At 33.6% G+C, this 26,844-nt stretch overlaps 1 protein-coding gene across 2 annotated transcripts in view; it reads right to left on the bottom strand.

Annotated features, from left to right (window-relative positions):
- The window catches only part of KLHL1 (kelch like family member 1), a 360,073-nt gene that overhangs the window by 186,447 nt on the left and 146,782 nt on the right, over nucleotides 1-26,844 (bottom strand). For both annotated transcript variants that reach the window (XM_045867545.1, XM_045867546.1), the window contains one exon: nucleotides 10,939-11,135. In XM_045867545.1, coding sequence (XP_045723501.1) covers nucleotides 10,939-11,135 — 197 coding nt within the window. The remainder of the gene's footprint in view (nucleotides 1-10,938; nucleotides 11,136-26,844) is intronic.

Raw genomic sequence — 26,844 nt, 5'->3', positions numbered from 1 at the left:
AGAAAAGTTGGGATTTTCAAGCTTTCAGTATTTAATAACATCCTTCCCCATAATCCTTCTGAATAATTGAGAAAAATGCACTTGCCAAAGAGGAGAAAAGTGTATTACTGTCAGAACATAGGACAAAACCAACTTTACTAATGAAGATGATGTCCTAATTGTTGTCTATATTTTATTTATGCCTTTTCTAGTTGTGTGTTAAATTTATAAAAGTTTAAGATGTAAAAGTTAATATGATAATGATGATCATAATATAAATACATATGTATATGATCTGTGGAAAGTGAAGATTTTCAAAATAATGTAAACTAGGGTTATAGAGTTTACTACTTAAAAATCTAACCTTTCTTCTGGATTAATATATGCAGTCAGTGTTCCTAAAGATGTCTATTTGTGCATGTAAATTTATGCATATATGTCTTAATCAGCAACTATATATAATAAAACCTAATTTTAACTTCATCAATTTTCTTCTAGTTCAATTGCAATATATTTATTTGAAAAGTATCTTCTACATTTTATGCTATCCTGTCTCCTCATCATTTCGTTATCCTCATTTATTCCTATCCATTACCAGAAGTAAAAATAGCAACACTAATTTATAATTAATAATCAGCTTATTTTCCTTTCAAAAAAAAAAAAAAAACACTGGAGAAGAAACTGAATCCCATCTCTATCCATATATTTGGAAATCTTTTCATGTTCTTTTAACTTTAGATCCAATTAAAATGCAAATTGCCTTTAACAATTGCTTAGAATAGTATAACATCTGGTTGGAAACTTTATTCGGACTTTAATAAATCTGCTTAGATTTAGTATCAATGAAATAGTCCATTTTGCTTTGAAAGTCAACTCTTCATTATTTTGAAGAAAACCTTTTCACTGATTGTAAATTTTATAACTCTAATATCATTAAAATATCTTTTTTTATGTTGCTCAAATAAATATCACCTTACATAAAAAGAGAAAAGAATAGTTATAAGTGGTTATTGGGATAAAGCCCACCCCCTAAAATGTATTGTTTATTGAATTTACTTATTGAAGTCAGGATCTGAATTCCATTCTTCAGAACTTTCTGATTTCTGCTTACTATTATCCAGTGACTTTTAATTATGATGTGCTGTTCTATATGATCTGCAATCATATATGAAAATAGGATACATTTGCCCTACTATTAATTTTTTTGTATGTGCCCTTTGTGTTGAACAAAACATTTTATATTTATTTTACATATTTATACCTTGATAGCATAGTGACCTTCAATAAAAACTGGTTTTATTTTTTTTATTTATTATTATTATTATTTTTTATTTTTTTTAGAGATTGTGAGCAGGGGGGAGGAGCAGATGGAGATGGGAAGACAGACAATCTTCAGCAGGTTCCAGACCCAGGCCAGAGCATGATTCAGGGCTCAATCTTACTAATATTTTTGAGTATTTCAAATGAAAGTTATTCTTATGTAAAATCAGTTTGGGGGCCCCTGTGTGGCTCAGTTGGTGAGTATCTGACTCTTGATTTTGGCTCAGGTCATGATCTCAGGGTCATGAGATGGAGCTCCAAGTGGGGTTCTCAGCGGAGAGTCTACTTGAGTATTCTCTCTCTACCTCCCCCTCTGCCCCTCCCCCTGCTTGCATGCTCTCTCTGTCTAAATAAAAATACATAAAAATCTTTAAAAAAAAAGAAATACTCAAAAATATTAAATATACATCTTGATTATGAAATGAATCCACTAAAAACTTAAAAACATACACACATCATACATGGTGTATGTTACCTGTTGAACAGTTTTTAAATAACTGATAAAAAAAAGCTAAAGAACTTTAAAGATCATGGATGTATCCTGTATGTATATATTTACAAATATATTTTAATAAAGAGGTATGAAAAGTAAAATTGGGAACAATATAAATATTTTTAATTATTGTGGAATAGGGATAATATATTTCACTCCAAATTATTAATATTCATTAGATTTCATTTAAGTCAATAAAATTTATAACAGCATATTTAAAATTATTAATATTTGAAATTATTTATTCATTTATTCTTTTTTCAAATATCATATTCCTGTACCTAAATGAGAAAGGTGTGGGGTGCCTGGTTGGCTCAGTTGGTAGAGCATGCAACTCTTGATCTTGGGATTGTAATTTTGAGCCCCATATTGGGTATAGATATTGCTTAAAAATAAAATCTTTAAAAAATAAAAATAAATAAAATGAGAAAGGTGTTATATATTAAGAACTAAGAATACAGAAGTGAACAAGTCAGATGCAGTTTGTTACCTTGTGGAACACGTAATCTAGCTCTGTGCATAGTATTTTTTAAATATTTATTTATTTATTTATTTATTTATTTATTTATTTATTTATATTAGAAAGAGAGAGAGACACAAACGGGGGGAGCAGCAGTAGGAGAGAAATAGCTTCTCCATGGAGCAGGGAGCTCGACTCCAGGCTCCACCCCAGAACTCTAGGATCATGACCTAAGCAGAAGGCAGAGGCTTAATCGACTGAGCCACCCAGGCACCCCCAGCTCTGTGCATTAAAATATTACGTATTTAGAGTAACTTGGGGCCTGCGGGGAAATACCTGCTAATCTATAAGAAGTTATTTTTTCCTTAAATTTTGTCTGGTTGTACAGTACATTTCTAAAAGCATTCCTTTAAGGAAATGATCTGCCCCATCTCAACTCTGCCCTACATACAAAGGGCAGACTGTTTCTCTTCAAGCAAAGATGGATGTATCATGTTTCTTGTGAACTATAATCAATCCCTCTACCTTTTATTCCTCTTTAAAAAATTACTGTCAAAGATCTTTAAGCACAAGTATAGTCCTTAACTGAAAACTGACAATAAAAGAAAAATCTAAAAGAGAAGCATAAAAAGAAATTAGTTTCATAATATGTGATTCATTACCTCATCAGAAAATATAAATACAAATATTTTACATGAGTTAATGAGATGCAAATTATTTTTTTAAGATTTTATTTATTTATATGAGAGAGAGAACGAGCAGGGGGCGGAGCAGAGAGAAAGGGAGAAGCAGAATACTTGATCAAAAGCATATCACTGATTTCATTTGTTGAAGAACTTGTTCTTGTGCTTTGCAAACTGAAAAGGACACTGTAGCCAAAAAATTTCTGGCTTTCCTTTCTCCTGACATCACATAAGAAGCCCTTTCAGGACTATTTTAATAATATAGTAATATTACTTGTTACAGAAGGGAATTCTATAGATTAAGTGATTGAAATAATTAAACACTTGGGGACTACTCACAAATTACTATGAAAATCTTTTATATGTGTGCTTACAGGATATTTTGCAACATTAATTCCTTCCATTAATTCCTTCTTGATACTTTGTTAGTTCTGTTGCTATAGCATCAACTCAAGACAACAGTAACTACACAGCCATTTATATCTGCTGGACAATAAAGAAAACCTAATACATTTTTAATAGTAGATTCTGTGTGTGTGTGTGTGTGTGTGTGTGGTGATTTTATACAGCTATTGCTATATCTTTGTTTTAGAAATAGCTCAGTAGGACAAATGAAAATAAAATTAAAATATGCAAATGACACCATCTTTAAATGAATAGAAAACTTTTCAAGTAGATGAATATTATTATCTTCAACATCATCAACATCAAGAAAGTGGAAGGATAAGTTTCTTAAAATAGAATTATCTTCAGTTTGGATACAACAAAAACATAAAAAGGAAACATATTTGAAGAGCATCTGAATAGAAGAACTGGACTGCATTTAAAATGGACCCTTAAAAAGCTTATAATTTTCATTGCATACTCTGTGATTATGCTTAATTAGTCTTTGAAATTGTCATAAATGCATATTTAATTGTGGTTATTTTATGAGCCCTAACAATTACAAAGTTCTGTGTAGTCAAACTGCAATCACACGAGTGAATAATTATGTGTTATAATATTGCTATTTATTATACATCTCTATCAGTTTATTCAGTGTAATGTGAATATCCTGTTTGCACATGACACTAAACACAAAAGTCAATTTTTTAAAACTCCACTCAAATCAACTTCATCCTAGCCAGTAGACTAGAATTGTACCAATGACTGAATTAGAACATGGATGACTGCCTGTAAAAAGTTGTAAGCTTAATTTAGGAACAGAGGAAGTAAAGAAAAACAAAAACAATAGGAAGTTCCTTTCTAGGGAAGCTTCCACATGCTTCCTTACTTCTTGTGATCATCCAACTCTGGAGGCAGTTGTCATCCAAGCCACTCATTGTATTCAACCTTCATTTCTTCAATTAACAAAGAAATGTTGAAAGTCAAATTTTGCCTTTTTCTAACTTGACAATTGTATATTAACTTAAACTCATTACTCAGACCATGTATGTATATAAGATAATGAAAAGTAGTAACACAATGTAATGAATAATAATAAAAAAAGATAACATTCAACACAAATTTTATTACTAATTTATCACATAATAGTCCTGAGAAAACTATGGATGAAAGGAACTTTGTTTTAATGGTAGAAACGCAAAGCAATTTAAAATTAAATTCCAAGTATTCTCCCAACACAAACTCTAATATATGGGTTATTAGAAGGGTTATTGGTAAAGATAAAAAAAAAACGAGCATGCTGCTAGCTAGAAACTATAAGAAATGTCAGATATTTCAAAACCATGAACAGAAAGCATGTAAAGTTCATTCTTTTCCTCTGGCATTGTTGTAATGGCCCTGGAGGACAAGTGAATGATGTATAGGATTTTTGGAGTATGGGACGGACAGGGCAGCTACTCTCACACTGACTCGGAGAGGCTTATGCTTCAGTTCTGAGACTTCCACCTTTCAAGCCTATTGATTGAACATGGTAGCCTCCTGATGAGTCCTATTGCCACGCTTCTGCCTCTAGCTTAAACATGGTGAAATGCTGCATGCCATGCTGTGGCACTGGGCAGAAAGGAGAGTGCGCTGGACAGGGAAATGAAAACAAAACAAAAACAAAAACTGAGGAACAAAATGTTCATGGAGTTCTGTGCTCTTATCTATGTTTTAGGTTTATAAAATCCACTTGTCTGAAGTAACCCATGTTTTGAAGTGTTCTGGACATCAGAAATCTGATTTGATATAATGGATAAAATGTAATCACTGTATAATCATTAGCATATTAGATGGAACACCTAATTTGCAGTAAGACAGCACTAGGCTTAAATCCCTCTTCTAGCATGTTCTTGATATTATTCTTCAGTAAATTATTGAATACCCCTGAATCTTAGTTTTATCATTTTTGGAATGGGTATTACACATACTTTGCAGGGGTTTTGAAAGGATTAAATTCAGTATGTTCAACACCTAGAACAATACCTGATATATACTAGGTATACTTAACTTGTAGACCACCAGCACCAGTAGTGAAAAGCATTGCTATCAAACACAATGGCAGAAGTTAGAGTTACCTCAGTTTCTCCTTTTCTTTCTCACTCACCCAATATACATATAGGCCTCTAGTGAAGTGCCAACCTTTATTCTTAGTCTCTCTACTTGCCTCCTCCTCATGTCAGTCTGATAACTAGTCTTTAAATTAAATCTTGGCTTTTACTTGCTCAAAAAACTTTCAGTGATATACCATTATATTCAATATAAAAACCTGAATCCTTAACAAATTCTCAGTAACCTTGGAAAATTGGCTCGGCCTAAATCTTTAACCTTATCATCCACCTCTCTTCCTTTCTGCTCTACCATCCCATCACACTTGAATTTCCTTAAACAGAATAAGCTCCTTCCCACCTCAGATCATTGGCTCATCATGAACGTTCTCTAGCCAACTTTCCCCTGATGAATTCTGCCTCATCCTTTACAACTCAGTATAAGGCTGTTTTACTCTTCCACAGCATCTTACAGTCCTTTAGAATAGTTACCATATAAATACATGTATGCAAATATATTATGAATATATATAATTGTCATTTATAGTAGTAATTTATTTGCATTCAACATATTCATCTTTATTCTAAGGGCAATCAATGTCTATTTTGGTCACCATTGTATCTCCAGCGCCACCTACTATAGTTCCTGGTATAGGGTATTCAACAGTCACTCACTCTTTCACTCAACAATAAATGCTATGCACTTAAGGTACAGATGTTTAAAAAAATGCTACCAAGAAACTGCCATAGTAATGGTAGAGAAGAAAGCAACAAAACAACGACAAAATAAAAAAAATATAAAGCCAGAAACTCATAAGTACTCTAAAGGATATGAAACAGTGTAAGGGTATAGAGATGTTTGGTAGAAGAGTGTTTCTGGCAGAGGGAAGAAAGAGCAAACACAAAGGTCATCAGGTGAGATGCTTGGTGTAGTCAAAAAGCAGTAAGATCGGTGTGGCTGGGGGTGCCTGGGTGGCTCAGTTGGTTAAGCGACTGCCTTCGGCTCAGGTCGTGATCCTGGAGTCCCGGGATCGAGTCCCGCATCGGGCTCCCTGCTCGGCGGGGAGTCTGCTTCTCCCTCTGACCCTCTTCCCTCTCATGCTCTCTGTCTCTCATTCTCTCTGTCAAATAAATAAATAAAATCTTAAAAAAAAAAAAAAGATTGGTGTGGCTGGAACTATGTGAATAGGGAAAATAATGGTAAGAAATAAGACTGAAAAGAAAGAGGAAAACCATGTGTGGTCTTCTTGAATCACTGAATTCATGAGTGCTGAGAGTCACAATCTTAAAAGACTATCCAAAGGAAATATGTTAATATATTACAATGTACTAGATACTTTGTCAGGACAAAATGCATTTCCACAGAGAATACTTATTCTATCATAAAGGATTCTGCAATAGAGTTGTGATGACCAGTCACAAAGACAGAAAAAGGTAATTAATTGTATAAGGAAATTTATAATGATGCCACATAATCCTAAATAGAGGAATACTAAGATTTCAAAGGAGAGAAAGAATGCAATGAAAAGTTTTAAGATATTTCTTAGGCATGGATGAACTAAAACTGGAAACGGAGGGGTTATTTAGAATTAGATACCAGAGATTCCAGGCAAGAGAAATATCATGAGTAAAGTATAAGTGAAGGGAATTCACAGCACGTGTTTAGGAGGGGTGAAGTCAATTCCATTAATTTTTGAGGAAAAATGCCAGGGGAGTGGTTTAGAAGCTAGGTGTGGAGGACTCCAAATATGGAGTGTGAATCTGCTCTTTTGAGGTAAGTGTTGGATTAGGAAAACAAGCCACTCTATGTTCAATACAAGAAAGATTTGTGGACAGTGAATTGACAGGTGGTGCAAGTGAAGGTCAGGAACTTTATGTTAATGGTCTCAACCTTCAGTTCGATGTGAATTGTTCTCAAAAACACTCAGCAAAGGCACTCCATTCCCCAAGAACCTCCAGAAGGTCTCAGTCTCCAGCAGGGAAGTACACCGCTTTCAAAGGCTTGCAAAGCATTTATTTCAATTTTCCATTCGTCCACTTTTCTGCTTTCGGCTGCTTGTGAAGTTGTACCCTTCACCTCTTCCACTTTCCATCCCCTACATGGATGCTTGTTATTGGCAAACTCTAACCGAGAACCTAATGGAGAGAGTATTTCTGGGAAATGCAGTTCCAGGAGTCTCCTCAAAAGGCCCGATGACCTTGGAGGGAAGTGGCAGGGATGATTAGTAGAAATAGAGAACCCAGCGGAGAAAGAAAGATCAGATGACTGACATAGACTTCTGGACTTCCCATTCATCTTCACAAAAAGGAAATCAACCTTAGTATTATTCTTTCATATAACCTTTAATTTGAACAGAAGACTACTACTAAAATGAAAAACAGAATGAGAAACATTTACACAACACTGTTTTAGACAGAAGTCTATTCTAACAAATATGTGAAGATGACTCTTTTCCTGCCATAATATTATTCAGCTACAGGAACCCAAATGTCTTTCAAAGTCCCTTCATATGACATGAATATAAAATATTTGCTATTCTTGTTATTCTCATCTGTTTCTATTTGTCACTCTCTAATGCTTTAAAATATGATGTCCAAAATTAAGCACAGGTCTCATAATGAACTCTGACTAATAATAGAGGGGGGACTATTTCCTTCAATTATTTTGTTGCTGTTTATATATTCATGCAGCCAAAGTTTAAATTAATGTTTTAGAATTAGTTTCACACTTCTACCTAATACTGAGCTTCATTCAAAATTTTCTGGTATTTTGCACATGAACCACTGCCAAGTTGGGTCACCTTCCTGAATAGATTTTGAAATCATCCACACAAAATCAATAGCTGAAGCCAAATAACTGGGTGAAATTTCCAAAAGAAAGTTAGCAAAGGATATAAATAGAAAGACGCAGGCAACTAGCAAAGTAAGATCTAGCCATTCAAGGTCAAGTTCATATCTAAAAATTTTAGCAAGGAAATTAAAAATTAGAAAAAAAAAGTGTTACTTATAAAATAAGCAAATAAATAATAAGAGCCAATGAAGAATTTAGTCCCAGATGTACCAGGAAACCTGGGATGATTTGCTATATTAAAGCAGTTAAAAAGAAAAAAAACTGATAATATTATAAGTTTGCTCTCAAAGCACAGATTGAATAGATTAGATGAGGACACATGCGTGATTAAACAAGGATCAGAAGCAAAGATATGGTGAAAAATTATAACATCAGATGCAAAACAGTCATTTTAAAGTGTTAGAACTGAGAGAAAATAGTGGTGTAGGAAGAAAACTGGTCAGTAAATTTTCTTCACTAAAATGGTAATCTGTGAGCATCTTGAAAATGATGGAGCTTCATGTTTCCAAAAGAATTTGAAACCATTTAATTTTCAATAGACATGACACAACACATAATCCATTCATAGTCTCAAAAATAAAGTAGAGTTGTTTAGAATGTTAAGAATATTAACTAGAACTCTTTTATATTTCGGTTTTAAATATATTTTACTATAGAATATACATTTTAAAATGTCTAAAGAAAAAATACTGTTATTGTTGTGTGATAAATTGCAGAGCAGTCCAAGCAGCTGCAGGAAAAATGTCTTTAATACTAAATTAATAATTTCAAACTAGACCAGAAGGGACCATTATCCCTCTGGATATGGAGGCATATTGTTCTTTGGCTTAGCTAAGCCAGGAACTCCTAACCGTAATGAAATGTGCATAATTAAATGACTGCAGTTGGACTTTGATATTTTGGCTGATGAACTATTTGTTTACATTGATTTTACATGGTTCATATAATTTCAGTAGCAGTACTATGCCCTGTCATGGAATATTTCAGAGGAAAAATTTGACAATAGAATTAAAAAGCATATATCTCCCTCCTTTTATTGTTTATTTTCATTTAATTTACTAATCTGCTTAAAGGATTAAAGAAGAAAAATAAAATAGTATTGAAATTCTGTATAATAATAACAATTAGAAGATTTTAAATGGCTGACAGTCATTAGTGATCTGAAAAGATGTTGAATCTTAAAATAAGAATTTTTAATAAGTAGCAACTATAAAGCTTAATGAGATTTAACTCATATAAATTCTTCCCTTGAGTTGGAAAGGGAAAGTTCTATATTCTACAATTGGTTGTTTCAATAATAACAATCAAATCATTAATAATGTTAATAATGAAAATAAGAAAAATGGCTAACATTTTATATAGGACTTACTATATGCCAGAAACTAGATTAAGTGCTTTTAGGATGATTATTTCTAGGGTATGAAATATTGTATGAATTGTTATAACTGATTATTCTATTCTAGAAAGGAAATCACATGAAAAAAATCCCACACCACAAAGTTCACACATTTAAAGTGTGCGATCCAAATGATTTTTGGCATCTCTATAAAGCTGTTAAAATACTTATGTATATATAGAAAAAAATCAAAGAGAAAATAAATAGATTTAAATCATTTTTGGAATATCTACCGAGTGATATTCACTCCATTTAAGCCCATCATTAAAATGGTACAGAAAGTCAATTATAGAAAAAAAAATGTAGAGTGGTTGGTTTAAACATCTAAATATTTTCACTTACTATAGAAGTTTCCAGGAGTTTTGAAATCCAATATTTACTCTACCAATAAATACTTTATAATATATACTGTAAGTATGATTTTTTTCATCCACAAATCATATAGGCAAAGTCACACCAAACATAATGTGCTACGATGAAAATGTATCAGTGAGCTCAGTCTGCTATAACACAATACTACTGATTGGGTAGCTTAAGGAACAGGAATCTCTTTCCCTTATTCAGGAGACTGGGAAGTCTAAGATGAAGGGGTAGACTGATTGGGGTCCCTGGTGAAGGCTCTCTTCTAGAGGCTTGCAGGTGGCTGCCTTCTTACTGTGTCCTCACAAGGTGGAGAGAAGAGGCAAACTCTCTGGTATGTGTCCGTATAAGGGCACTAATCTCATCAAGAGGGACCCATCCTCAAGACCTCATCCAAACCGAATTACAACCCAAAGCCCCCATCTCCACATACTAACACATTGTGGGTAAGACTTCAACATTGAATTTTGGTTGATAACAACTTATTCCATAGTAAAAAGGTTGTAAGAAAAAAAGGCAAAAGAAAAGTTTTTTTGTGGCACAGACTGGTCACTCTTTTCTAGAAAGAAAAGGGAAAAAAAAGGGTAGCTGTGGAAGTAGATATAAAAAGATAGATACGCCAGGAGCAATGAGAAAGATTCACTTAAACAACTTCTAAAATCTTAAACAGTCTTTAATTGCTTTATGGTTTTTTTTACTATTTATAGGCAATGTAGATATAAAGTCCATTATGAATACGCTTTATTTTTTTTTTACTTTGCTATTATAAAATACTATATCCTACATTGTGCCCCGTAATAGAAATGTGCCAAGCTTGTAGAAGTCATTTTAAACAGAAAGAAGTCATTCGATGCAAAGACAGTAATTGTTTTAACCTCTGATAACACAGCTCTGCCTCTGTGATTAAAATATTAAATCTTCTTACCATTGTATAGCTGTGGGCTACCTTCATTAACTCAATACACCCTTGAGCGTCTGCGAAGGCTCGGATCCCCAGACAGTTGGATGGGTGCAACAGCTTCATGAGGAAGTGGCAGCACACTTCCACCACTTGGGGAAGCTGAAGAAGGCACGCTGCAGCAAGAAGGTTTTCAATGGTGTCTTCCTTTAATTCCAAGCAACCTAAACAGTAGGTGAAGAGAATTACGAAACTGTTTAAACCATGTACCATTGTATTATTTATTTATTTGTTTGTTTGTTTGTTTGTTTATTTATTTAAAGATTTTATTTATTTGAGAGAGAGAGAATGAGAGAGAGAGAGAGCACATGAGAGGGGGGAGGGTCGGGAGGGTCAGAGGGTGAAGCAGACTCCCCGCCAAGCAGGGAGCCCGATGCGGGACTCGATCCAGGGACTCCAGGATCATGACCTGAGCCGAAGGCAGTCGCTCAACCAACTGAGCTACCCAGGCGCCCCCATTGTATTATTTAAAACATTAGGCCAATCTGCTAGAAATGACCTGCACCTAGACCCATAACCAAGATAAATATAACTCACTAAAAGCCAACAACTGTTTTAAGCATCTTGCATTTCTTACTTCATGTAATGTTCAAAATCATCTAGTACGTACTAATTGCCTGTGTCCACTTCAGAAGGAACTGTGCTTGCTCCTTTTGTTGTGAATTAAGAAAAAAAGAAGAGTAAAAAGTAAGTTTCACAAAACGTGTCTACAAGCTTTGGAGACCAAAGGTTCATGAAGTTTTTGACAATACATTCATGTGTTTATTAGTATGAAGCACCTATGTGTGGATAATGAATATATGTATATAGATAATTTACATAATTATCTATATACATATATAATACATGTATTGTAGATTGCTAATATTGTATTTAACTCACCATACCCATGATTATAATTTTCTATATTTTTTCTTTTTTTTTTTATCAGTTAACCTAAAAAATTGAGATCTCTTAGTGCTTCCTCTTTTATCTAACTACTGGAATAATTTATTAATGAATGGGGCTATTCCTGTAATGTTTGTAAAACATTCCCGTGAAGGTTTCCAGGCTTAACTATTTGGGGTTAGGTTTTATTTAGCAATTTAATACACTTGTTTTAAAGATTTTATTTATTTATTTGACAGAGAGAGACACAGCGAGAGAGGGAACACAAGCAGGGGGAGTGGGAGAGGGAGAAGCAGTCTTCCCGGTGCTCAATCCCAGGATCCTGGGACCATGACCTGAGCCGAAGGCAGATGCTTAATGACTGACCCACCCAGGTGCCCTGCAATTTAACACATCTTTAATAAGTTTATTCCCCATTCAGATTTTCTATATGTCACTCAGTATTGAGTGAATATTTCTAAGTCATACAAATGGCTTATTCCATCTTAGTTTTTGTGGCACAGACAGCTACCCTTCACTAGAAATAGATTCACTCATTTTCCTGAACACAGGGCCAGGCCACATGTTAATATCGGGATACCTGTCAATGGACTATGAGTAAAGGGTTGTGTATTACTACCACACCAAGGCATTTACGACATGAATGTGCTTCATCCAAGCTCTCTTTGTCTCCTATCAGCAAAGTAAAGATGACATAAAACCCTGGTGGATGGAGGATGCACAAAGAGTAAGGAGCTTGGGTACCTGAATCTACATCAAGAAGTACTAGTTTCACATAATAATATTCAATATTTAAACTAATAATACTTAAATAATAAACTCCAGTATGCAAATACATTTTTAGTTTTATTGGTTTATTGGTTTTATTGATTCTTGCAGTCCAATCTATTCTAAATTGTAGTTTTAATTTTATTTTAGTTAGTGTGTATCTAAAATTATGGGAAATTTTTCATACTATGGATTTTTTAGTTTTGCCTTCTGTCATCCTTATTTTGTTAAATTAACCTATTTTTCAGTGGATTGCTTAATCATTTCAGAGAATCAACTTTTTTGGGTCTTATTAATGCATAATATAAAGTAATAGTAATGAACTTGAGTTTTTAGAAAATTTATTTTTATTAATTTTGCTCAGAAATTATTGACCTTGCTAAATATGGAAATTCTGGAAAAGTATTGTCTATTTTTATGGAAATGATTCTTCCTCCTTACTTTTGCTTCTTCAGTTTTCTCTTAGACACTATTATTAAGGGCTATGTATTGGATCAAATCATTCTCTTCTCCATATCTATAATTTCTTTATGTATTCCATTCACTAATTCTCTCTCCAGTATACTTAATATTTTGTTTAAACTTGATATGTTAAACTTTAGAAATATTTTATTTTTACTTCTAGAAGTTCTCTCCATGAGAATTATTTGTATTCAATTTATATTTTCATATCTACCTTAAACTCATAGATACTTTTTGCTATATCTTATACACTGTTTAACCTTGACTTATTAAAAATTTAAATAACTTTTAATAGAATTTCTACCAATAGGAATTATTCATTTCACAGAATTTTTAATTAATTAATAAACATCAATTTTTATTCCTGAGTTTTAATAATGTCATTCTTTTTCTTTGATCATGGATTCATTTTATTTCTACTGCTCTGTCTTTATATAACTTTACCACATTCAGTTCTTTTTTAATTTTTTAAAAGATTTTCTTTATTTATTTGAGAGAGAGAGAGAACATGAGTGGGGACAGGGAGAAATGAAGACTTCTTCATTTTAAAGTATTTTTTCCTTTATAATTAGTAATCTGTTGGGTGGGGGATAACATTGCTTTCAAACATGACATTTCACCTATAAGTTAACATGTTTAGTAGTTAAAGAGTATTATATTTTATTTATGAGTGTCACTGATAGAATAAGACGGCAAAGGAATCTAAAGCATGCTTCCAAGTGTAGCAAGGGATTTAATGAAAAAAGCAGGTAAAGTGGAAACAATAAATTGAAAGGAACAGTGTATAAGAACAAAATTAAAATACTTTTTATTATGTATTAATTTCCAATTAAATTAGCTACCTAAAGTTTAATTTTAATATAAAAGAGGGACATTATCAATAATAAAAGTTATTTTTAAACATACAAGATTTTGATAAATGCACAAGGATCCTATTACTCAGATATTATCAACTAATAGAATATTGAGTATCATAGGTCAGTTCAGCAGAGGACACATTTGCCAATACCATTCTTGGAGGTTTTTACATTTCACGTTATCATTCAATAATAATGTCAAACAAAATATTCATCTGAAGTTGAAAGATTCATACAAACTCGAATGATTTTAAGATAAATTATGTCAGTGCAGCTATTGATATAGATTTTAGGGTATGATATTATAGTAAGCACCATAATGAAGTATTCTACGGGTTATAGAAACCTGTATTTTATAGATTCTAAATGATTTATGAAATGTGTACCTAAACTTATAAGAATAAAAATATGAAATAAAAAGGAGATAACATGACTACATTAAAATCTGTTATTTATAAGTGATTATAAGCGTAACAGCTATTTTTTTAAAGATTTTATTTATTTATTTGACAGAGAGAGACACAGCGAGAGAGGGAACACAAGCAGGGGGAGTGGGAGAGGGAGAAGCAGGCTTCCCGCCGAGCAGGGAGCCCGATGCGGGGCTCGACCCCAGGACCCTGGGACCATGACCTGAGCCGAAGGCAGACGCTTAACGGCTGAGCCACCCAGGTGCCCCTGCATAACAACTTTTGATATCATTTATATCTTTTAAAATATTGTGATGATTTCAGACCTTCAGGGGAATTTTACCTAAAACTTTCAGTAAGATTGCCAAGAAGATGGTTATATGCTTCCTAGCATTGGTCCTGTGAAAATCAGATAAAAGAGATAAATGAAGATGGGGCATGGCTTTTATAGATTCTGTTTTATTTTGTTTTCAGAACATTAGGAGAATAACTTCCTTTAATTTTAACTAATTGTTTTCTGTATTTTTAAGATTTATTTATTGGAGAGAGAGAGAGAGAGCACAGGAGCAGGGGGGAGAGGCAGGAAGAGGGAGAAGCAGACTCTGACCAGAGAGTCTGATGCAGGACTGGATCCCAGGACAGTGGGATCCTGACCTGAGCCTAAGGCAGATGCTTAACTGACTGAGCCACCCAGGCGCCCCTATTAACTAACTGTTTTCAATAGCAATTATACAGAAAAAAAATTAACACGGTAGCTCTGGCCTACTATTTTTGAAAAGGCCTGCTTGCAAGATTTGCCCTTGACGGGTGTCTGAAAAATTAGATTTCAAAGGGATCCCCACCATTAACTAATACAAATGGCTCATTGTACCTAAAGTGTTTGTATAAACAATGTGGCTTATGCTGAACACCTGCTTTCCTTCTGGGAGTCTTGAATTTGGGCACATGCTAAGCAGAGGCAGCCTATGTGATCAGATCTCCATAAAAACCCAGGGCACTGAGTCTCTAAAGAAACTCCCTGGTTGGCAACAATTCACATGCTTTATCACATCTCATTGAAGAGGACATGAAGTGTGCCCTGTGTGATTCCACTTGGAATGGAGCTTTTGGAAGTTTGTGCCTTGTTTCTCTGGGGCTTCATCCAGTTCCCTTCCCTGACTGTGCACTGAATCCTTTTGCCATAACAAATCATGACTGTTGGTATGACTATGTGCTGAGTCCTCTGAGCCATCCTAGTTCAGTGATTTACTATATCTGTTGGTAGATGGTTATATTGCTGACAGACAATTGAGCACCAATACATGATTGAGCTTTGTTCCAAAACACCAGAAAATATTCTCAGCCAAGTCTAGCCAATTGACAAGCCACAAACTTATAAACTAAATAAATGGTTAATGTTTTAAGACATTAGACTTGGGGCAAAAAGTTTGGGGTCAAGCAACTCTTATGCATGAAAAGCTAACTTACAGAACACAAAATAATAAATGTGATGGGCTAATGAAAGAAAAAAGATTACTCAGAATGGATCATAGTCCTAAAAGTAAAAACTAAAACTGTAAGTCTTCTATAAGAAAACAGAACATTTTTGTGACCTTAAGTTAAAGATTTCCTAGATAAGACATCAAAAACATAATCGACAAGAAAAAAAATGTTAAACTGGACTTCATAAAAATCACTGCAAAGGACAATATTAAAGGGACAAAAAGATGAACCACAGACTGGGAAAAAAAATGTTTGCGGGTGCCTGGGTGGCTCAGTCGTTAAGCATCTGCCTTCAGCTCAGGTCATGATCCCAGGGTCCTGGGATCGAGCCCCGCATCGGGCTCCCTGCTCAGCCGGAAGCCTGCTTCTCCCTCTCCCACTCCCCCTTCTTGGGTTCCCTCTCTCGCTGTGTCTTTCTCTGTCAAATAAATAAAAAAAAATCTTTAAAAAAAAAACAAGAAAAGAAAAAAATGTTTGCAAAATCATATGTCTGGTAAAGTACTTGCATCTAGAATACATAAAGAACTCTCAAACTCAATAACAAGAAAAAAAAATTTAATGGGCCAATGATCTAAACAGATGTTCCATAAAAGAAGATACATGGATGCAAATGCTCCACATTATTAATGTTTAGGTGGAAGGAAGCTAAAAGCACAATGAAATACCAGTACAGATGCATCAGCACGGCTGGTGGAAATGTGAAATGGTATATCCATGTTGGAAAACAGTCTTACAATTTCACCTCTTAAATGACTCAGCCATTTCACTCCTAAGTATTAACCCAAGAAAAAATAAAACAATATGTTGATATAAAAGCCTTGTATATGATTGTTGATAGTGGATTTATTTTGTAATAGCCAAACACTGGAAACAACCTAAATGTTCATTAACAAGTGAATGGATGAACAAATTGTAGTACAGTAGTTCCCTTTATCTGTGGGGGATATTTTCCAAGATCTCCAGGGGATTCCTGAATCTGTCGATTCCTGAAACCATGGATAGTACTTAACGTTATATATACTGTTTTTTTTTTTCTATACATACATACTTATGATAAAGTTTAATGTACAAGCTAAGCACAGTAAGAGATTAACAAAATAACCAATAATACAATAGAACAGTTATAACCATATACTGTAACAAAGGTTGTGTGAATGTGGTCTCTCTGTACTCTGCTGTACTCACCCTTCTTTTTATGATGATGTAAGATGATAAAATGCCTATGTGATGAGATGAAGTGAGGGGAATGAGGTAGGCATTGTGACCTCACGTGACCTTACTGTTGAACTTCTGACAATGTGTCAGAGGGAGGATCATCTGGCTTGGATAGCTGAAACTGTTGAAAACAAAACTACAAATAAGGGGGGCTACAATGAAATACTACTCATAAAAAGGAAAGAACGATTGATATACGCAACATCATGGTGAAGTATGCTGAGTGCAAAATAATTATGTTGAATAAAAGAAACCAGACAAAAAAATAAACCTTATGACCCAACTTAATTAAAAGCCTTAAGCATTTACACTATTATGACATAAATCAGATCATCAGTACCTGAGGATGGAGTCGGGGCAAGGAGGGGCAACAAGATGGATCAGAAAAGTGGGTGATGAATATAGTCATTACTCTGATTATGGTAAGGGTTTTATGGGTGTATACATATGTCAAAAAGTCAAATCGTATACCTTATATATATGCAGTTTATTGTATGTCAATTATTCATTAATAAAGACTTTAAAAGGAATACTTAAATGCCAGCAAAGATGAGTTGGGCAGACTAGTACCTATATTTTCTGAGGGCTTTAATTCAAACTTTACTAAGAAAATCACAAAGATATTATATTATAATTTAGAGAAATTGTGTGTTATGTGTTAATTATTTTCTTAAGAGTTTACAATATATAGAACATATTATATTTATGGCAATTTCATATATGCCATTACCATTTAAAATACCTGATCAAGATATTGTTAAAATAATCTTATAAATGTAAATCTAACATATAAAGTGGTGTGTGGGTGTGTGCATATGTTAGTATCTTTACCCTCCCAGATCAACCCTTGAAAAGTGATTCAGAGATGTTAAGTCAATGTAATAAGCCAAAGGATATGTAAGTTATTTGTTTGTAAAAACAAATAGTCCAAATTCAAATACTGAATTTAGCATTACACTTCATAATAATTTAGATCATATTTTAGCAGGCACTTCTCCTTCCTTTTCTGTAAAAAAAAAAAAAGAAAAAGAAAATTTTTTGATTTTCACAGGTTATCTATAGACTAATTTTTTCAAGTCACTTATGGTAACTTTGGATGCAAATTTGGAAGATATAAGCATTGTTTGTTTCAAAGAGTTAAAATATTCTATTTTTTTCAACTTGGAATATATCCAATGAAACAACCATTTGTAAAGGTCAGAAGGCACAAATGGAATATTAGTGAGTGTTGAGCTTGAGTGCACACAAATTGAGATACCTCATGCATGATATTTTTTCTTTATATATATATATATATATGTTTATATATATATATAGAACCTGGCTTTCATAGATAGATAGATAGATAGATAGATAGATAGATAGATAGATAGATAGACAGATAAACAAAACCTGGCTATTTCTGTGACAGTCTTATATGGTAAAAAGGCAAAAATCTGCCAAATATTTGACTTAAAATTGAACCTAAAAAGAAGACATGAATACTGTTAATGAAAAAATCGTAATTCTACACATACATTCAAAGTTAATTTTTAAGGCATAATGTTCACAAATGGCGTTAGATATGCAAACAGGGAAAATCTACATGTTTTTACTTTGGGTGCCATAGAAAATTAGCTTAAAAAAATCTGATACCTACATGAAACTTTGGATACCTCCGGAGCCTGTGACTATAACAGAAAATCCTGAGAAAACTTTCCTAAATAATAAGGACATTGTTATAATCTCTTTTGACAAGTGCAGAGGAAGGTTGTCTCCAGAAAAAATTAATTGAAAGGCTCAACACATCATCAGAAAGTAACCATCTTCTTAAGTGCCTTGTTGTTTCCCTCATAGCTGCCACAGTTTCAAGCTTCGGATTCAGACAGGAAGAGAAATTGGTCCTTCCTGCATGTTTCTCTTGAATCGGTGAAGAAATCTTAACCAAAAGTTTCCCAGAAATCTTTCTTCCACGTTGCCTTGACAAAAATTATATCACATGACCACACCTAACTCAATAATTACTAATGGGCTAAAACCCCAATAATTGATTTTGACCTTATATGAATTAGATTGATAGAATTAGAGTCAACTTTGGGAATAGGAAGGGAATGCCTTTTAAATAGGGTACCTCCGAATGCATGCTACGTATATGTATAGTCTCACTATAAGTAAAACTAAAGCTACTGAGTAGTCCAAATATGTATCAATAGACTTACAGTGATTTTCTAGAAGAGAATATACTTAAATTTACACTGTATTGGATGAAAATATGTAAAATAGGATGGGGTGGAAAAAGTGAAGATTATAGAAGAATGTGAATTTAAGCTGTATTTTTAATGGTAAAGTGGTATCCTATTGCCAACTGTGCTTTATAACTATATTTTATCTATAAAATCAGTTACATTAAAAAAAAATGCATTTTTCTAGATAGATGAAAAATTGCCTATAAAATCCATAAAGTAAATTAATCTATCCATCCATTTCTATCTTCAGTGGAAAGAAAGAAAAATAATATCATTACCATACTAGAATTGAAACAAAATTAAAAATTAATATTTAAATAATTCATAGAAAAACTTTTTCCTAAAATACTTCAAATTTACAGAAAACTTGCAAAGATAGTAGAGACTTCTCATATAATACATACCTATTTTCTTTAGTTATCAACATTTTATATTAGTATGATACATATGTTAAGGGACCAATACTGTTATACTATTATTAACTAAGTCAATACTTTACTCTCATTTACTTGGATTTTTTACGGATTGCCCTTTTTCTGTTTCAGGATCCCAGGCAGCATACCATATTTCATGTAGTCATTCTGCCTCCTTAGGACCCTCTTGGTTGTAACAATTTCTCAGACTTTCCTTGTTTTTGATGACTGACAGTTTTGAGGAGTTCCAGTTAAATATTTTATAGAACGTCCCTCAATTGGGATTTGTCTAATTATGATTACACTGGGACACGAGTTTTGGACTCATCACATCATATCAAGGGTATATACTATCAACATGACTTATGACTATTGATGTTAACTTTGATCACTTAATAGATGTAATGGCTGCTTTTAGGTATCCAACTTGAACAAGGGAAAACTGAGTAAGGTAAAAGAACCCACAGTGACCCCTGGGCTGAATACAAACAGGGCCATTAGGCGACCTACCTCAAAATATCCATAAGCCCTAGGTGAACAATGAGTTACTTATACCCTGACACAGATACCAAAAAGGAAATTTCCATATGTTCCCATACCTCCTCACCTTTCCTTCCTTAACTACGAGCCCCCAACTCTGCCTTCAGGCAGTCTCTCCCTTGCAGTGTATTCAGTAAACTTCTTTCTTTATTATTCTTTTTTATTCTTATTATTCAGTAAACTTCTATCTCCTTTGTTCTGCCTTGAGTGAATTTTTTCACCACTTGTGCATCTGGCCTCCACACGATCAGGTCACCCCACAGTAGAGGTGGGGTTTGTCATGTTTCTCCACTGTAAAATTACCTTTTTATCTCCTTTTCCATACTGTGCTTTCGGAAGGAGGTCCCTATGCACAGCCACACTTAATGAATGGGGTGTTATGCTCCATTTCCTTGAGGGCAGATTAATTACATAAATGTTGTGGAATTCTGCATGAGAGATTTGTATATTCTTGGTTACTTATTTACTTAATCATTTATTTACTTCATAATTTACTTAATAATTTATTTATATCAACAAATTACTACATTTTTTGAGTGTCTCAAAAATGGCAGGAGAGTTAAGAAAATTTTGGTTTACATCATTTTATTCTTTTTAGTAGGCTTACATGTCTTTTTAACAGTTACCAAAACAAAGTGATTTTTACTGCACTTTGGACTTTTGCTATCATCAAATTATTCCTTATTCTAATATGCATCACATTACTGGCTCCCTGGTCCCTCTCTTCACCTCTTGTCTGGAAGAAAATCCTGTTTGCAAACCAGTTTTAGAAAACAGAATGACAAGCTATGCCTGGAAAATCCTATCAACTTAGAGCTTATTAATAAATAATGTCTTATGTGGATTCCAGCCATAAGAAAAGCACGGTTTATGTTTTTTGAGCACTAAATATATCTCAGAGTGTTAGAAAATTCAGGGAAATATCTGTGCAAGGACCAGTGAAAACGCAGTTGTAATAATAAAGGCCATTATTTTTCTAAATCTACCTGCACACCTTTTTCTTCAAAAAGTCCAATGGGTATCAGGCCAGATGTTCTCATTTACCTAAATTGTTTTAAATCTAGTGTTTTCACATGTCTATCATTTGGAAAGAACAGGAATTGTTTGCTGAGAAAAATCTTGAGTTTTTCTGAACATTCACTTCACCCACATTCATTCATAGGTGTTTAGCTTACTTGACTTTCACCACAGAGTAGACCCCTTTTTTTCAGTATATCATAGCTTGTAGCTCTGTCCTTAATAAACTACATAGATTTTTTTCTACTCCCAGTACTTGCTAGAGTGTTTAGTGTAACACAGGCTGTCACTCAATACTCAAGGAAATTTTAGTTGTGAGAAAAATAAAAAATAAAAAGAATCAACTCATAGTTATCCGAGTTATCCAAACTTCTACTGTAAGTAACATAATTGGTCAACTGGTAAATCAAACACACCACAAATATACTCATTTGGCCATTACAGAATTTAATATTTTAGGATACCTTTAGGTGGAACATGTTCTTTTGAGTTCACCATCAGTAACACTGATCTCTCTCTCTCCTTAAGAGAGAGAGAGTGGGGGGGGGGGTTGGGCAGAGGGGCAGAGGCAGAGGGAGAGAGAGAATCTTAAGAAGGCTCCACATGCAACGCAGAGCCCAACCTCATGATCCTGAGATCATGACCTAAGCCGAAATCAAGAGTCTGGCACTTAACCAACTGAGCCATCCAGGTGCCCCAATACTAATCTCTTTAAATTAAAGGTACTTTCAACCCAACTGAGTTTTATCCCTGGATTTTAATATTTTACTGTTTGATGCATGAAATTTTTAGTAATCTGTGTGTCTGTGCAATATCATTTGAATTTGAATCAGCCAACAGAAGAAATTGTTCTGTAATTCATTGTTATATCCACTTTTGGCATGTTAGTGAAGATGTCTGAAGTACATCATACGGTGTTTTACAAATATTCAAATATTCAAAAATATTCTTCTCAGATTTCAATATTAGAAACTTGTGTTTATGTTGAGCAAAATCCTTGTTTTTATTTTATAACTGATTATGCTTCTTTCTTTATCTTGGTGCCTGAGAAGCTAAAACAAATTGGTATGTAATTTCTATGAATACAAACAATCTTAAGACTCTTACGGTGTAAATCACACCAGGGTGTTGTGGATTTGAATTTGAATGCCCTTTTCAGGTCTTCTTTACTTGATGTTCAAAGCCTTATACATCAGAGATACTGAGGCACAAAATTAAGACCAAATCAGTCTTGTGGCTTCTGTAAATGACTTTTTATATTTGTTCTTCCTTTATTGTTCTCCTTCAGTCAGTAAAACAGAGGGGAGATTGAAAGGGGTAAGTATAAGAAAATATATCTGCTCACTGGACAGATGTTACAGTAACATTATGGAGAAGTATGTTCTTATAGAACTAGGTTGAATTGAAGTTATCTACAAAGTTACTCCAGCTTGGAATGCTTAAAGATTTTATGCACTAACTTGGCCGGTTGTGACGTGGAAATAAAAAAAGCTGCAGTTTTGATATGTTGTCATCTGGCAATCTGCCCAGATTGAGAGTTCTCCTGGCAGCAGCCATACTACCCACTTCCTCTGTACTCCCAGGCTTCTGAGTTGCTGGATGTTTTTACGTTTGTTTAACAGATAATTTTCTTTGGAGTACTATTCTGGCTCTCAAAATATGTTTAATATGCTATCTTATTCTTTTTCTGCCATCAAATAGATCATTTTCAGAGATTTACCACTTTGATTTTCTGACTATAAGCTGACAAAACGGTGATTTACGGAAGTCTTCAGAAGGGGGCAGTGACTGGAGTTGTTTTATTTGCTTGTTTTTGCTTGTTTATTGCTTTTAGTTGTCTTTTCCACCACATACTATCTGAGGAAAGAATCCTCTCTATCAAATTTTAAATGCAAAGTATTGAAAAATAATCAAAACACAACTACAGTAGTATTTTTAAAGATATGCATTGTTCAGAAACATATGTGAAGTTGGTGCTACATTTTTCCCAGCTACATGATAAAGGTGAATATTATCAGAAGTAACACAGATGTGTGTAAAACATCCTGAAAATGTTAAATGTTAAACATGTAGTGTTTCTTATAATTCTTCTTATTTACATAAAAACGACAAAACAAAATTAGACTTAAATTTGCAAAGTTATGAAATTGTGAATGTCCAAGCCTTAGGATGATCAGTGCTTCAGTGCTGTGATCAATCTCAAATAATTCTCCATTTGTAGTATCTACATACTTTCATCAGGTTATTCATGATTTTGTGGAAAAGGAAAGTAATTGTAAGAAAAAAAAAATATATATATTTTTTAAGATTTTATTTATTTATTTGACAAAGAGAGAATGAGAGAGAGAGCACATGAGAGTGGGGAGGGTCAGAGGGAGAAGCAGACTCCCTGCCGAGCAGGGAGCCCGATGCGGGACTCGATCCAGGGACTCCAGGATCATGACCTGAGCCGAAGGCAGTCACTTAACCAACTGAGCCACCCAGGCGCCCCGAAAAAAATATATTTGATGGCAGTTGGTACTAGGTAAATGGAAGGTGGTAATAACAAAGGTACATATAAGAGGCATTCCCTCTCATTTTAATCAGACAGAAGTTTGAATAACTTCAGCTCTAGCAGAAAGGACACTGGAATGCCATTGGGAAAACTGGACCATGCTCTCACATCCGTGGAATTTTGTTGCCTTCTATATCAAGGTATTTTCATTTTTGTAACTGACAGTAAGATTTGATTAATTGCCCATCTCAGGATATTACTGTGTGGAATGAGATAAAATATGCTAAAATAATGAATGTAATACATGATAAAAACATAATTAAAATATATAAGGCAGTAAAATTAGAAATAAGTGGTTTAAAAAAAAGTATCACTAAAAATGTATACCAAATTATATATATGAATTAGAATTCATACTGTAATACTAACACATATAATAAATCAGTTTCAAAATTATTAAATGTTGACCAAGTGATGATTCCCTCCCCAGTTTTGTCTCCAATTTCATTTTTTATAATGGATTGTGCAAAGGATTTGATGGAACTTATAAAAACATCCATTACAAATAATCATCATAATTGAGTGCTTACAATATGCTCAGCATTATGCTAAACCCACATAGTTTTATTAGTTCATTTACATAGACATTATTATTTTCCTTTCTTAGAGTTGATAATATTAAAACTCTATAAAGCTAAGTAAGTTGTCCAAGATATCTAAGTATAAAATGGGGGAGCACAAGGGATATAATCAAAATACTTGAGAAGTAAGAAATAAGTACATGCCAATTAGAATAAATGCCCAACAATTTGAATGAATACTGGGCTGACACATCTCGGTGAGTTTTGGTTGAATATTAGTGCTGGTGAAGGCCAAAGAAAAGTCCACATGTTTCTGATGTTAAATTCTACATACTACCCTGCAAGTGCAACAGAATCAAGTGTGCAGATATTTTGGGATCAGAATGAAGGTGAAGTGACTCTGAGAAAATACAGTCAAATATGAGATTGATGCACAAAAACACATAACGTGTACTCTGCAGACATGCCATGGTGACATAGGATTCAGCGCCTGCCTTCCTAGGATCCAGAGCAAAATGTAGGGCCCAAAGGACATGTAAACAGTTTCCCTATACAATTCCTAGTACCCACAGGAAAATGTAAAGGATTATAAAATTGTGAGTAACAATAAAATGAAATCCAAGCAGATTTTATAAGAAAGTAGATTATAGGATGAGACCTGGGAGATTTTCCTCACTTGGGGACCCGGAAAGTAAATGTGAATTACAGGGCAGAAGAGACATAACCTTTCCTCTACTGCTAGTAAATATTAAGTTTCACATATCAATTTCTTTTTCAATCTGTATGAAATCCCATAGCATGAAGCCAAGATGCAGTTCAGTAACAATAACAAAATGTTATAAAATTTTCAGAAAATATACATAATTTCTATCAATTTCTTTTTCAGTCTGTCTATGAAATCCCATAGCATGAAGCCAAGATGCAGTTCAGTAACAATAACAAAATGTTATAAAATTTTCAGAAAATATACATAATTTCTATCAATTTCTTTTTCAATCTATGAAATCCCATAGCATGAAGCCACGATGCAGTTCAGTAACAACAAAAAAATGTTATAAAATTTTCAGAAAATATACATAATTTTTATCTATTTTGGTACAATAATTTCCCCCAAATTAGCTTATATTATTCCTCATTACACACACACACACACACACACAAGCCAATAAGGGTTCTTGGAATAATGAAAAGGTAGAAGTAGGATGGCAATATATAACTGATTTATTTTTATTTTTATTATTTTTATTTTTCTCTTCCTAAATATATAGATTATTTCAGCATCCTATGGAAATTACTTAATCAATATTTTTAATTAATGGGTAATAATAATTGATAAAGCCAGTCTTTAAAAGCTCAATTTCTTAAATTGAGAACAGAAATTTTCCATCTAGTAAAAGTTCCTACTTTAAAACTAATATTCTGTTAATGTGCTTGCATAATTCATGCCACTTGAATTAAACCAGTAATAAAAATGAAACAATAATTTACTTTTAGTTACAATAAAAAATTCTGAAGGGAGTTTAGAATATTCAATCCAGGCTGACTATACTGATGTATCCTTTTTTAATACTAAAGCAGAACATTAAACATGTCGGTTCCTGTGTGTGTATTTATTTCGTTCAAATGTTTGGCAGTAAGCAGAAGCTATCTTAACATTTGTTAGCATGTACTAAGACTTTAATTAATGTCAGTGGCACAAAAAACTTTTTTTTTTTTATAAGGAAGTTAACTCTTCAGTATGATTAAAGGTTTGGCATTTGGCAGTTTAATTTTCTACCTTTCTTCTTACTACCACTGCTGGATGGACAGCTTCCTTTATTTAAACCGTGTCCTTATCAGTTCTCTACAGGACCTGACACTTCGCTAGTAACCTTGCAATCCCATCTCCCACATTTGTTAGAACTCTATTTCCTTATGCATCAATGAACACAGCATATTTTCAAGTATGTCTGGATAGTAGGGACTATATAAAAGAGAAACCAGAAGGAAATTTCTATCAACCTGAAAGCAACGTTAACATATAGTGAACTCCAGAGCATCCTTTTCAAATATATTAAATTTCCTCTTTTATTTTCACAATATAATCATCAGTTTTTGGCCAGAACTGAAACACTGAAATATATATATACACACATATATGTGTTTGTGTGTATATCTACATATATTTATTCATTTACATACACACACACAACCAATGTAATAGCCTTCAAAATTTGCTTTATACCATTCTCTAATGAAGAAATATTAGACTGCGTCTATCAAATGTATGTTTATACCAAAAGAAGACAACAAAAGTTAGTTATTTTATACCCTAAACTTGAAAGTCCCTTAAAGGCAGAAAATGTGTGTGGTTATGTATATTGTCTTCCAGAGCCCATCATTGGGCACAGCACACAGTAGGCATGTACTAAAACTTGAAAGGCATTCAAGTGCATTTACAGGGCAAGGACTATTAGGCATTAATGTGCTTAAGTTTTAGGTACAATTGCCTTGTGCAGGGAACTAGCAGTAAGAGTGGGAAGAA

This window comes from Mirounga angustirostris, unplaced genomic scaffold (assembly GCF_029215605.1).
Source record: "Mirounga angustirostris isolate CCGP_5_RB_7025 unplaced genomic scaffold, mMirAng1.0.hap1 SCAF_3, whole genome shotgun sequence".
Classification (NCBI taxonomy): domain Eukaryota; kingdom Metazoa; phylum Chordata; class Mammalia; order Carnivora; family Phocidae; genus Mirounga; species Mirounga angustirostris.
Note: the sequence above shows the minus strand (reverse complement) of the source record. Positions and strands in the feature narration are given on the sequence as shown.